At 38.3% G+C, this 15439-nt stretch overlaps 1 protein-coding gene across 4 annotated transcripts in view; it reads left to right on the top strand.

Moving 5' to 3' along the window:
• The window catches only part of MBD5 (methyl-CpG binding domain protein 5), a 264996-nt gene extending 250820 nt beyond the window's left edge, over positions 1-14176 (top strand). For all 4 annotated transcript variants that reach the window (XM_084643358.1, XM_084643357.1, XM_084643360.1 and 1 more), the window contains 2 exons: positions 9128-9203; positions 11548-14176. In XM_084643358.1, coding sequence (XP_084499484.1) covers positions 9128-9203; positions 11548-11619 — 148 coding nt within the window. In that variant the 3' untranslated portion in view covers positions 11620-14176. The remainder of the gene's footprint in view (positions 1-9127; positions 9204-11547) is intronic.
• Positions 14177-15439: the final 1263 nt, after the last annotated feature.

The raw sequence follows: 15439 nt of genomic DNA on the forward strand, positions 1-15439 counted from the left end.
CATGTTCTTCTGAGTTATTACTGACTCGGAAACAGTGGCACTCTCTCTTGCCTTTTGCCCACTCAGTCCTTCCTAAATGCTTCCTCTAAACACACATACAAATTCTGAAGTCGCCATCATTAACAATATCAAAATTAAATGAACTCCCATCCGTAACTCTTTCCCAGAATCTCTACTCTTCCCATAGTCATACTCCCTTCTCAATGAAATGCCTGAGTGAATAAATGAGCTCTGCAGTAAGCCTTGAAGATCAACAGATGTGAGCTCTGAACAGGAGAGGGTGCAAATTCCAGAGTTAAGAACTTTCCATCAAGAACACCCTGCCTTCTTTTCCTAGAGGTACAAATGTAGGAACTGGTAGCAAAAGAGTGATCTGAGCTGCCAAAGTAATACAGATAGAGGTAGGGAGGAATCTCCCTGTAATGAGGACTCAAAATGGTACAAGGCTGTGTAAACACAAATCAACATCTTCAATTGCACCTGGAAGCAGATAGAAAGCCAGTTCTACTTATGGAGAACAGATGTTTTACACTCACACACATATTCCCTACTGTTGTCACCTCTAAGTAAGCAGGCAGAGAAATGGTTGCTATTTGTCAAGCTAAATGAAATTGAAAATATACTGATGGCTACTGATGACACTTGATGATCCCTGTATTGTGAACTTCCTTGATGAAGAAAGGAGTACTGGTATTCTCTCCCAGTGATTCCTACTGCATTACTACCATCATCTCTATCTTGTGTATTAAGCTTCAACAGACTTGCTCTCATCCAGTACACAGTCTTCCCCCAGGCATTGAGAAATCAAAGAGAATATATGTAGCTACAGCTAGAGAGAGAGAGTGAGAGCACATGCAAGATTAAGATAACAAGTCTAATTCACAGTTGCTTGAACCTCTTCCACCATGTCCAGAATCTTCGTGAGCAAAACAGACTGAAACATCACTGATAATATAGTGTATTTGTCTCCTATCAGCATAGACCCACTACCAGACCGGTAGCCAGTCCAATCAGAATACAATTTATCTTATCCTTGAACAAAATTGAAAATTTTGTAGTGTTATGCCTTTGTTCTGTTCCATAGTTCCATAATCACTAGGGTTTTTTGTAGCAGAAACTGATGAATTAAAAATGATTATTTTGGAAGTCTACAGATTCATTACATTTTATGAGAGTAAATAATTTAGTCAAGCAATAATCATTATTTTAAAAATGTTTCCACATTATAGCCATGTATCTTGCATACTGGCCTGACAGCCATGATTCCTGATCTCTTAAAAATGTTGATGTTAAAAGGCTTTTAGCACAGCAGATTGGTTTTATTTATAATTTTAATCTGATTTTAATTATTGTATGTTTTTAGTTTTTTAATCTGGATTTTTTTTGTTTTTGTTTTGTTTTGTTTTGTTTTTGGAAACACCGAGGATATTTTGTTGATAGATGGTGTTATACATTTAAGTGATTTATTTTTATCATTTTATTTTAAAAAAATCCATCATTCCTTGACTCTAGCGAATAAACTTAATTTCTTCTACAATTCTTTTAATCAGCCTCTGATATAGTAGTTAACTAAGACAATGATGTCTCTTTCTCTAAGAAAAAAACTTTTTTTACATTAATATATATTGTCCAAGTCATAAAATCATAGAAATTAGCTGCTGAAAGTGAATAAATCATCTAGTCTGTCCCAAGGTGGCAATGCAAAATTCAATGTTATTTGTTTGTTTAACATTTCCAAAGATAACGTCCAGTCTTTTAAGCGGAGGTAGACTGAAAGAAATACAATGAATGCCGGTTGGTAGCTAGCAGGCAAGGATATATAGTTACCTATTAAACATCTTCCTATGCTAATCTGCCTTCTAGTCAGAAAACATGTTATTACCTCTCCAGGAAGCTCAATAGTTAATGAGTGGTATTCTGGGTAGAAACAGATGCATGTCTAGGAGTCAAGCTATCGATGAGAGACTGCCTTTGAGGGAGTCTGAAACACTTATTTATCTTTGAAATACCTCCATATGCTGATCTACCTTCTAGGCAGAGAAAACCATTATCTGCTGCAGCTTTGGTCAAATACTGCTTTCCAAGCCAGCTTGAAAGAACATATTATTGGGAAACCTGAGATCTACCATATAGGTAGATTTCCTATTATGAATGCAAGATTGTCAGTGAAAACAAATTCTCGTGCTTTTGACACTTTTTTTTTAAATTATTGCTCTATCAGTTTAATTAAATGCCAAATGATTTAGCTGGCATTCACTGTAAAACCATTAGTCCTATTAAGACATTAATTTAAAGGCTCACAAGGTCTATTTCCCACTTTAGCAGAAGGTGATTGAGAAAGTGATCACAGAGCAACGCCAGAGGTACCTGAACCATCAGAATGTTCCTTTCTCTAAAATGAACAACATGGTCTTGTTTCTTTAACCCTCAGTCTTCCTTCCCCCGTTCTCTCCATGCTTGTTTATTGTAAATATTCATTGCATCATGTCATAGAATCATAGAATATCAGGGTTGGAATGGACCTCAGGAGGTCATCTAGTACAACTCCCTGCTCAAAGCAGGACCAATCCCCAACTAAATCCCAGCCAGGGCGTTGTCAAGCCTGACCTTAAAAACCTAAAAGGAAGGAGATTCCACCACCTCCCTATGTAATGCATTCCAGTGCTTCACCACCCTTCTAGTGAAAAAGTTTTTCCTAATAAGCAACCTAAACCTCCCCCACTGCAACTTGAGACCATTACTCCTTGTTCTGTCATCTGCTACCACTGAGAGCAGTCTAGATCCATCCTCTTTGGAACCCTCTTTCAGGTCATTGAAAGCAGTTATCAAATCCCCCCTCATTCTTCTCTTTTGCAGACTAAATAATCCCAGTTCCCTCAGCCTCTCCTTATAAATCATGTGCTCCAGCCCCCTAATCATTTTTGTTGCCCTCCGCTGAACTCTTTCCAATTTTTCGACGTCCTTCTTGTAGCGTGGGGCCCAAAACTGGACACAGTACTCCAGATGAGGCCTCACCAATGTCAAATAGAGGGGAACGATCACATCCCTCGATCTGCTGGCAATGCCCCTACTTATAGAGCCCAAAATGCCATTAGCCTTCTTGGCAACAAGGGCACACTGTTGACTCATAACCAGCTTCTCGTCCACTGTAACCACTAGGTCCTTTTCTGCAGAACTGCTGCCTAGCCATTCGGTCCCTAGTCTGTAGCGGTGCATGGGATTCTTCCGTCCTAAGTGCAGGACTCTGCACTTGTCCTTGTTGAACCTCATCAGATTTCTTTTGGCCCAGTCCTCTAATTTGTCTAGGGCCCTCTGTATCTGATCCCTCCCCTCCAGCATATCTACCACTCGTCCCAGTTTAGTGTCATCTGCAAACTTGCTGAGGGTACAATCCACACCATCCTCCAGATCATTAATGAAGATATTGAACAAAACTGGCCCCAGGACCGACCCTTGGGGCACTCCGCTTGATACTGGCTGCCAACTGGACATGAAGCCATTGATCAGTACCCGTTGAGCCTGATGATCTCTGTCCACTTTGTAGTCCATTCATCCAGCCCATACTTCTTTAACTTGCTGGCAAGAATACTGTAGGAGATCGTATCAAAAGATTTGCTGAAGTCAAGGAATAACACGTCCACTGCTTTCCCCTCATCCACAGAGCCAGTTATCTCATCATAGAAGGCAATTAGATTAGTCAAGCATGACTTGCCCTTGGTGAATCTATGCTGATTGTTCCTGATCACTTTCCTCTCCTCTAACTACTTCAGAATTGATTCCTTGAAGACCTGCTCCATGATTTTTCCATAGACTGAGGTGAGGCTGACTGGCCTGTAGTTCCCAGGATCCTTCCTCCTTCCTGTAGTTCCTCCTCCTTCCCTTTTTTAAAGATGGGCACTACATTACCCTTTTTCCAGTCGTCTGGGACCTCCCCTGATCGCAGTGAGTTTTCAAAGATAATGGCCAATGGCTCTGCAATCCCATCCACCAACTCCTTTAGCGCTTTCAGATGCAGCGCATCCGGCCCCGTGGACTTGTGCTCGTCCAGCTTTTCTAAATAGTCCTGAACCACTTCTTTCTCCACAGAGGGTCGGTCACCTCCTCCCCATGCTGTGCTGCCCAGTGCAGTAGTCTGGGAGCTGACCTTGTTCGTGAAGACAGAGGCAAAAAAAGCACTGAGTACATTAGCTTTTTCCACATCCTCTGTCACTAGGTTGCCTCCCTCATTCAGTAAGGGGCCCACACTTTCCTTGACTTTCTTCTTGTTGCTAACATACCTGAAGAAACCCTTCTTGTTACTCTTAACATCTCTTGCTAGCTGCAACTCCAGGTGTGATTTGGCCTTCCTGATTTCACTCCTGCATGCCGGAGCAATATTTTTATACTCCTCCCTGGTCATTTGTCCAATCTTCCACTTCTTGTAAGCTGCTTTTTTGTGTTTAAGATCAGCAAGGATTTCACTGTTAAGCCAAGCTGGTCGCCTGCTGTATTTACTATTCTTTCTACACATCGGGATGGTTTGTTCCTGTAACCTCAATAAGGATTATTTAAAATACAGCCAGCTCTCCTGGACTCCTTTCCCCCTCATGTTATTCTCCCAGGGGATCCTGCCCATGAGTTCCCTGAGGAAGTCAGTCTGCTTTTCTGACGTCCAGGGTCTGTATTCTGCTGCTCTCCTGTCTTCCCTGTGTCAGGATCCTAAACTCGACCATCTCATGATCACTGCCTCCCAGGTTCCCATCCACTTTTGCTTCCCCTACTAATTCTTCCTGTTTTGTGAGCAGCAGGTCAAGAAGAGCTCTGCCCCTAGTTGGTTCCTCCAGCACTTTCACCAGGAAATTGTCCCCTACACTTTCCAAAAACTTCCTGGATTGTCTTTGCACTGCTGTATTGCTCTCCCAACAGATATCAGGGTGATTGAAGTCTCCCATGAGAACCAAAGCCTGCGATCTAATAACTTCCATTAGTTGCCGGATGAAAGCCTCATCCACCTCATCCCCCTGGTCCGGTGGTCTATAGCAGACTCCCACCACGACATCACCCTTGTTGTTCACACTTCTAAACTTAATCCAGAGACTTTCAGTTTATTTTTCTGCAGTTTCATACCGGAGCTCTGAGCAGTCATACTGCTCTCTTACAATGCAACTCCCCCACCTTTTCTGCCCTGTCTGTCCTTCCTGAACAGTTTATATCCATCCATGACATGTGAGTTATTCCACCAAGTCTCTGTTATTCCAGTCACATCATAATTCCTTGACTGTGCCAGGACTTCCAGTTCTCCCTGCTTGTTTCCCAGGCTTCTTGCATAGGCACTTAAGATAACTCGCTGATCGTCCTGCTTTCTCAGTATGAGGCAGGAGCACTCCCCTCTTGCGCTCTCCTGTTCGTGCTTCCTCCCGGTATCCCACTTACCTCAGAGCTTTGGTCTCCTTCCCTCGGTGAACCTAGTTTAAAGCCCTCCTCACAAGGTTAGCCAGCCTGCTTGCAAAGATGCTCTTCCCTCTCTTTGTTAGGTGGAGCCCGTCTCTGCCTGGCACTCCTCCTTCTTGGAACACCATCCCATGGTCAAAGAACCCAAAGCCTTCTCTCAGACACCACCTGCATAGCCATTCGTTGACTTCCACGATTTGACGGTCTCTACACAGGCCTTTTTCTTCCACAAGGAGGATGGACGAGAGCACCACTTGCACTTCAGACTCCTTTATCCTTCTTTCCAGAGCCACATAGTCTGCAGTGATCTGCTCAAGGCCATTCTTGGCAGTATCATTGGTGCCCACGTGGAGAAGCAGGAAGGGGTAGCGATCCGAGGTGGAGAAGCAGGAAGGGGTAGTGATTGATGAGTCTCTGCAGTCTGTCCATCACATCGTGAATCCTAGCTCCTGGCAAGCAGCAGACTTCTCAGTTTTCCCGGTCGGGGTGGCAGATAGATGACTCAGTCCCCCTGAGGAGGGAGTCCCCGACAACCACCACCCGCCTCCTTGTCTTGGGAGCGGTGGTCGTGGAACCCCCATCCCTAGGACAGTGCATCTCATGCCTTCCAATCAGCGGAGTCTCTTTCTGCTCTCTTGCCTCAGATGTATCATCTAGTCCACTCTCTGCATTAGTACCTGTGGAGAGAACATGAAAACGGTTGCTTACCTGTATTTGCATTGCTAGTACATGGATGCTCCCCTTTCTTCTTCTGGAGTTAACATGCTGCCAAATTTCTTCACCGTCCTTCTGTCCTCACTGCGCAGCCTGCTCTGAATCTTCAGAATTTTGTGTCCATAGAAGCATATCCTGACGTCTGTCCAGGAAATCTTCAGTTTCTCTTATGCACCTCAGGGTCGATACTTGTTTCTCCAGACCTTGAACCTTCTCTTCCAATATGGAGACCAGCTTGCACTTTGTACAGACAAAGTCACTTCTGTCCTGTGAAAGAAAGACAAACATGGCACATCCTGTGCAGGTAACAACAGCTGAATGCTCACCATCCATATTACCTTCCTTCTAAGAGCTTCCTCAGGTGTTGTAGTAACTACTCAGAGAAGCCTGCAAGATGAAAGCCTCAGTGGGCTCTCCGCAGGTGAACTCCCTGTGTTTACTGCTCAGCTGGTTCGCAGCTGACTGGCTTTTTATAACAGTCAGGCCCACTCAAGGCTTACCTGGAACAAAGCACTCCCAGTTCAGACATGTCTAAGGGCTTGTTTAGAAATAGATTTTACACCAGTTTAAGTTAAACTTGTTTTTTAAAAAAGGAGTACTAGTGGCACCTTAGAGACTAACTGATTTATTTGAGCATAAGCTTTCGTGAGCTACAGCAAGTGAGCTGTAGCTCACGAAAGCTTATGCTCAAATAAATTGGTTAGTCTCTAAGGTGCCACTAGTACTCCTTTTCTTTTTGCGAATACAGACTAACACAGCTGCTACTCTGAAACTTGTTTTTTAAAGCAAGTTAGTTAAACCAATTTAAATCCCTGATTTAGTAGTTCGGTTTAAAAGTGGCTTAGGTCAATTTAGTTTAAATCTGTTCCTAATCAATGTAAGACAAGTTTATATTAGTTTAAGAATCTCCACATAGCTTTTTGCACTGGTTTAACCAAATCAATTTTTAAATCAAACATTTAGTTAACTGGTGCAATTTTGCATGTAGATAAGTCTTAATGAGTCTTTCAGGCAGGAGTCATGTCTTTCTGTCTGTTCTGTAAAGTGCCCAGCATGCTTTTGCATACTGCAGAATAATAAAAATGGATGGAATGTGGGAATTTTTATGCATTCCTTTTGGTCCAAGCCTGGGTATAGTACAGACAAGATGTTAGTATGTGTCATGGAATATTTTCTTTAGGTAATGGATGAGACACAGCTCTCACCGCTCTTTATATGGGATCTAGCAATTGCTTTTGATAGTTACTGAATTCAATATGTGGACTAGCTGGGGTGAATGGAATTACTGTAGAATGGTTTTTTTCTTTTTTTTCATGCTGCTGTCAGGACAGTATTCCTTTTGAACCCTTGTCTGTCTTCAGTTGGGGTGGGGCTTCCAGTCATGGCCCAGGTAGCATAATTATCTTTCTTAAAGCAAAAAAAAAAAGTGATTTTTTTAAAAATGCTGAAATGTAAAAGGGGATTGTTCCATGGATTATGGGCTTGGTCGTGCACTGCTGAAATGAAGAAGGATCATCCCAATGCTTAGGGTACTAGCCAGGGCCTCCAGCTGCATGGGTGCAGTTCCCTGCTCAGCCACAGACTCCCTGTGTGACGTGGAGCAAATCAGTGAGGTCTCTTTGCCCAAGTTCTCCATCTGTAAAATGTGGAAATAATAGCACGTCCCTATCTCATGGGGCTGTTGTGAAGATAAATACATTCAAGACTGTGAGGTGCTCAGATACTATAGTAATGGGGCCATGTAAGTACCAGAGACAGATAAACATTAGATCAAGTGGGCTATCAGTCTGCTACCTTTCAAATTCACTTTATTTTTTTTTCCAGCTACGAATGCCAAGTGCCGGGTCTAAATTTCAATTTTAATTTATTCCACTGGATACTAAAAATAAAGCCCAGCTGAACATATATGCCTAGGAGCTTAAAAAGTTGTCAACAAATTATGTCTGGTGCAATGCGGGAATGACCTTAATAATGTGTTTGAAATACTGTTTAATAAGTCGGCACTTCTGGGAGTGCCAGGCACAAAAATGTGACCCAGAATGCTGCGTGTGGTATTTAAAATGGAAAACTACTTTTAATAAATGTAATGCACATAAACTGAATCCGTGAGTGTAATATTTGGAAGTGAACTGAGCAGCACAGTGATTTGGCTAAAAACAGTGGGCGGCAGTGTGTGTGACTGCCACGATTCAGAGAAACAATGGGACTTCTCTCCTATGACTAACTAAAGAGACACATTCACAATTGAGCTCCATGTATTTGGGGAAAATGAAAACCTTGCAAAACAGTGTCATTCTCCAGGTGGATGTCAACCTGTATTATTTTTCAACAGCCCTCTTGTGAAGTACTAATGTAGCCTCCAGCTACAGAGTAAATGTGATATGGGAGGCAGATAAAGGCAGGCCAGCATTAAGGGTTAGTCAGTTCTCTGTCATTCTTTGAAGTAGCCCAAAATAACTGAATCTTCAGGGAATGACAGTTCTTTGGCATGCATAATGACTGCTCAGGGTCAAGTTCATGAAAGAGACGCTGTTCTGTAATACCTGTTGCTCTCTTAACAAAAAACAAACTTTAACGCTGACAGCTAAGTCAAATAGCACAACATGCCACATTTTGCATTTAAACACAGAAAATCAATCTAGTGATGATATCATGTGCTTTTGCATTCTGTTTATAGATATCTTTTCTCTTGTGGAGATTATAATTCCTGTTTAATTTATAAAAATCTTCTCTTTAAAAATAAAATAAATAAAACAAAGGGGTAGCACAAGCCTTTATTTTAAAGGAGAACACATATATGGGCCATAACTTACTCTTATTATTTGCACAAATGGTTCCTTGGCTGTCAATGGGAGATCTATATGCTGAATGAAGTTAGTAGAATATGGGTTATTTATGTATGTATTTTGATTATCTACAGTCTTTGAAAATGGGGTATTTCCATTGAAAACAAATATTAACAGAATTTTTTTTTTCATTCTAGAAGCGGAAAGCTAAATAACCATTTAGAAGCTGCTATACATGAGGCCATGAGTGAGCTGGACAAAATGTCTGGGAATGTAAGTCTCTTTGCTTTCTAGTTACATAGGTTTTTTTCATTTTTGTGGCGTTTTCAAGCTGTCGCAGTTTTTGTAATTATTATGATTTAACAACTTAAAAGTTGAAAAAGATTTATAATTTCAGTTAGATTGTAACTACTCTGCATTATTGCTCTCCACCCACTGTAATTATTGGACAAATCTTTCATGTGTGAGGCCGACCAATATTTTGAACAGATCCTCAACTCCCACTAACATGCCTGGAGTTTTGCCTGAATAAGGAGTGCAAGAACTAGACCCAATTGTTTTCAAAGTTTGTATATCAAGATGTTGAAACGACATTAAAAAAATCTTTTGACTGTAACACTCCAGTGAATAATCTTAATCTAACATGAAATGAAAAATATCATAGGAAGTAAATTAAGATGAACAAACTTAACATCAGAACCTGACTGTGCTTGTTTTATTTTTTGTTTCCACTTTTATTTTGTGGCATACAGACAAAAGAAATCTCTGATAATGTAATACACTTTTAAAATACGTTTGGAGATTTTTTTTGTACTCTTATTATAACAGAAGTCCATGCAGATGATTAAAAATTAAGTACAATACATTAAAATACTCAAAACTTCTAATTAATATTTTAGTAAGTATTAATGGTTTAGCTTTTAAAATAAAATTGATTTTTTTTTCCTGATATTCTAAACCTTAACCCTGAAAAGACTTATGCACATGCTTAATTTTACACAATCAATAAGACTTAAATGGATCTCTTTATGGTGCATAAAATTATGCATATGCAGAAATCTTTTCAGGATTGGCACTTTAGACTTGGTTTTAGTACCATCTGGAAATAATATTAGTGATACTGTCTCTATCTCTTGCTGTCTGTTTTGAATTGTTGATAAAGCTGAACCTTTTGGTTGTTAGTTTTACTAATACAGAATTATGGGTTTTCATCTAACTCAATGGCAATTTTGCAACTGACTGCAGGGGAGGTAAGATCTGATCATAGGTCTCTATAAGACCATCTATCCTACAAATATAACCAAAGCAGGGGATCTGGGTACTCTAACCCTATTACATCACAGTTAAAAATGTTTCCCTGGGCAGTTTCTATTGTACCCATGTCATATAGCTTTCATCCAGTTATGCAACCCAAATGAAACAGATACATGCTACAACTCTTAACTACGATGCAAGCTGGGTCAGGGAGAAACTGTGCTGTAATCAGGTTCCCTGACCAGGTTGTTTTTGTTGTGTTGACAAGCCTGATGTAACAAATTTTGTATCCTAAAATAATCTCTCGTGAGCTACTTTGTCACAAATCCTTAATCAAGATGAGGTTTATTTTCATAAATAGTATGATGATTGAGAATAATAGGGTCAGAAAATCATAGGTCACCAAATGTACTTCTTACACATTTTGAAATAAGCTTTTTTTAATTATCACTGTTCAGGCAGGACTAGTAAATTTTAAATGTAACACATGTACGGTACAATTGACATAGAGCATAACTGATGCTAGCAATAACATCTTTTGACTATATGATAAAATTATTCAAGACAGCTAGAATTTAAGAGATATGATCATGACAAAGAAATTTTTTCATATTGTTCAAGGATTTGTATTTTTTGATTAACTGTTATTTGTAATCTACAGATTGCTTTTTTCCAGAATACACAGCCTCACTTCTACCAACAGATGGTGGTGGTATTCCATATAAAACCGCAGAACATTGTTCTGCATTCCATTTCTCATAGCTGTGTTATAAATGTGTTTAATAGTTTTACATGATCATGATCTTTTCTCCCAGCTTTGAACTGGGAACTAATAATAGACATTGAATGGAAAATAATTGATTTAAAACATTTTCACATGCTAATTAATCTACTGTTCAACTTGAAGTTGATGATGATGGATGAAAACAGTTTGCTCAAAATAGTTTATCCCTTAAATTCATGTCTCTGGTAGTGCTGTAAGTCTGTCTCTGTTTCCACATTCTGTTTCCCAGTATATCCCTCTTTCTTTCTACTGTTATCCCAGTTTTGTAAACAGTTTCCCCTGGAGCCTAACATTATTACTGCTTTGTGCTTCAGTTCCTTGTATACTATATAGTAATGTGTAAGTGGTATCTGTCTCCTGAGACTTGAGGTATCCACACTGTGACACCTATGTTCAACCCCCTTCAGCCCAGAGCTTGATGTTCTTGAGTTTACTTCTAATTCTGCTTTTAATGTGGAAAATTAAAAGCTGTATCACCAGGGAAGCATAACTTTTCAAACAATACTGTAATTGATTGATCACTAACAGGTTGCTTTATTTAATTTTCTATGCTAACCTTTTCATATACTTATTTTCTAGGTACACCAAATCCCACAGGGAGACAGACAGGTGAAACCTCCAAAACCGAAGAGGAGGAAGATCTCTAGATAACATTGAATGTCTTTGTTACTGGTCCAGTACTTATCAAATTGAACATGCACATAAATCAGTATATAGGTATTGATATAGATATTATATCAATATTTATATCAAGGACAGATAGATACCATCAAAGGGTGCTAAGCGAAATAGGGGTACAATATTTTTGTTGATCATGTGGGATAGTTAATGCTGGATAAACCAATCAGATTCCTTGAAAGATTACAGTAAAAATGTCAGATGATTACTGAATTTTTTCTATAATACTAAAATTGTGATTATAAAAATAGTCCAAATGTTTCTGATAAATTTTCATTGTGTATATAGATAATACAGAATTTCATGGTGATATCTGAAATGTAAATATTGTACAATATTGTCATGTACAAGCGTACCTAATGCACACTTTATCTTTTATTGTACAAAAAAATAGTGTACAAAATTCTTTGGTTTCTATTGAGTACACATACAAGAGACTACCAGTGTAAAGTGATAAATAAAAATACAGCCTAAATGCTTTTATATGATAATGTAAAAGATGCTGTTTTTGTATTTAACAGCAGAGAAAAGGCATGATTATGTAATACCTTAATTATGACATACACTTCACACCACTGAGTGTTCATTTATATTGTCTGTTTGGAATGAACCTTGCCTGGAAGTACTGTACTCCATTTCAGGTCTCTGTAGGAGAGTGCAACCTTGCAGATTCCTAAAGGGATGTGGGATCACAGGTCTAATTAAGAATTCAAAAGCTGCAACCACTGGTTGCATTTTATTTACTTAAGTTTTAAAGTAGAATGCTGTAGATTTTTTTATTAAAGTAAAAAGAAAGCTTAGATGGAATATTTTAGTCAGCCATTTCTGTAGTTGAAGTTTCATAGCCACCTTCTAAACTAAGCAATTTATACCACCATTGACTTTGAACTCCCCCCAAACCCTATATTTGTTAACCGAGGTTATTTAGCCTGATTAAACATTCTGTTTACATATATGAGGGAATGGCCTTATTTGAAAATATGAATATTAATGTTAATTACAATTTGATTTTGCAATGGAATAAAAGGGCATGTTCCACAGCGTTCCTAAAAAATAATTCTAGTATCCCTCATACAGTATTATTAAATTAGAAGTTAAAGGTGGCTTACAACACTATTAGCAACAGTAATTTTATCAGTATTATGTAACATATCAGATTTATTTTATTTAAAAAGAATTATTTATACCCTTAACAGATTCTTATATATATTAATGTGGCTGAAATGTGCAGGTTAAATCTATTAACGAAATTATTTATGTTATATTAAGTGAATAATGTGAAACATATGTAGAAAGGAAGTAATACACTACAGATAAACAAGCCTAAAGCTGTGAGCCATTGTAAAAATAACAAAAAGTTAATAAGTGTAGCACATTGTCATCATTTTTTTCAATTTTTTCACATTGTGGTGGTGGTACACCCCCCTTCCCAAAGTAAATTCTCATTTTGCCCTGCCTTGTTCCAAGACGGAGTCCTTAAGATGGACCTCTTCATCTGGGAACCACCACCTCTTTAACCTGGAATTCCATTTTCCCTGGAATGGCATCCTATAGTTAAGACTGTTAGAAATCAGCATCCTCTGAGGCTGATGACCTTGCCACTCTACTGATAACCACCAGTTGGCACTTGTACAGTGAGTAACTATTCCTCTCCCCATTGACTTTCCCCAGAACTCAAACTCAATTATCTGTGTGACATGACTGAGATCCACTGGCCCAGAGAATAAAGAGACCTGAGGACATTTCCAAACTCAGCTTTCTTGTGCCACAGCACATAGCACTACCCCTGGGCTAACCTATTTTTTCATGTCTCATACAGACAGCTCTTATTTCTTTTTCCCCCACCCCAACCTGATGGAATGCAATTAGCTACACTAAGCTACAGTGGCCTGGAGGCAGGAACCCTTCCTTCTACTGGGTAGGTTCATTTGTCTTTTGTGTAATGGCAGGACAGACTGCCATGGTCCTACATGCAAACTCATGTGAAGTGATCTTTTGTGTAGTTTAGTTAACACTTTTTTGTTACAAGTTGATGTGTTTGTTATGTTTAAAGAGTTAATGTTGTCCATTTTTCGTATCAGCCTGCTTTTCTGCTGTTTTGTCTACACAATGTTTTTATTCATAAATACGTGTGTGTGTGTGTGTGTGTGCGCGTGCATTTGTTTATATTTAGTTTGGTTTTTTTACCTTTTGCTTTTCTGTCCTAACACTGAGTTTGTATTGACCAACCCTTCTTTTGGCATTTTAACTAATTAGGTTTGTACTTTCTCACCAATGTATACTTTACATTAGTAGACTATGTAAAGTATTTTTGTGCACTTGATTTCATTGGTTAATAATGGCATTGATGTGGGTGCTAGGAATAGTTTGTTTCAGTCCATACAGATTTTTTTTCTCTTTTAGAGTTTTTATGGTTTCATGTAAGCAGTTAATGTAAATATTGTGAGCATTACAGGTCATGCAGTGTTGTAACATTTTAAAAAATGTTGCACCTACTTTACAATTAAAAAACTGGTCACTCATACTTGAATTTTGCCCATAGAGCCATTTCTTTCTCTTTGCATTAAAGCATAATATAGTTTTTTGATGGAGGCCAAGACCTTCTTTCTACATTATTATTTTTTGTTTAACAAATCTATATTTTTTCTAATAGAAGACTTAAAATGAAAAATTTTAAAAATACTTTTTGCCTAGTTTCTAATTTAAGAGAGTACTCCTATATTTAGAGGGTGACAAAATACCCCATTTTGGAAAGTGGAATAATATTTTAATTGTCATTAATTTGGCACTGTCACGTTACCCTGTGAACCTTAAGTGACTGATGAAAGTGAGCCCACAAGAGGAATTAGTTTTTAATTAGCTTAATTATTTAAAATTTGTATGGTGTTTTGAGGATACAAAGTATCCTCATTATTATTTATTTATTTATTTATTTATTATGCTTTATTTATCAAGTGGGTTGTAGTATGTTGAGTCATTCCAAATGAGATAAAAATCAAAAGTATTATTCCTCTTTCTATCATGGTGCATTTTTAAACACCATTTAAGAAAAAATATTTCCATTCATTTCAATGGACTTCCTTTGTATTCCTGCTTCCGACAAAAAAAATTGCTGGAATCAGCTATGAAAATAGCTTTCCCATAGCCCAACAAACAAACAACACATTTTGGATGTGCGAGGTCTATTATACTCAGTCTAAGATTTAAAGTGCTGCTCTTTTTTAAAAAAAAAAAAAATTCAAATGTTAAGTTATTTACTAAGTCAGTTTTGCAGAAGGTTTAGAAGTAATGCACTACCATCTGAGTCCTGGAGTTTGATGAAATAGAGGGCTTGTGGTGGACTGAATTACCTTAGAAATACTACCTTTCTTAGTTACAGTTTGTATTTTGCTATGTAGGGTTGTAATGTGAGAATTCCAGCAGAGCACTAGCATAAAAATGCTTTTCTATTTAAAAAAAAATCCATTCTAGTCTTACTAAGAATTAGAAAAAAATTAATATCAGTTTTGTAATTTTTGATAAAGTTGTCGATATGATTAAATCACCAAAAAAAGTTACTGTGATGTTCTCTTCGGGGCAGGGACCATGTCTTCCTTTATGTTTATAAAATTCCTAGCACAGTGGGACCCTGATCTTGAATGGGGTCACTGGCTGCTACCATAGTATTAAATATTAGATAATGATGTTACAGTTAAGTAAAATACACAAAACACAAAAAACACAAGAGAATTCACAAATAAGAGTGAAAATCGGATTCGTTATCCTTAGTTTATCTGTTGTACTCAGCTATTAC

Source organism: Lepidochelys olivacea (assembly GCF_965140295.1).
Source record: "Lepidochelys olivacea isolate rLepOli2 genome assembly, chromosome: 11".
Lineage (NCBI taxonomy): Eukaryota > Metazoa > Chordata > Testudines > Cheloniidae > Lepidochelys > Lepidochelys olivacea.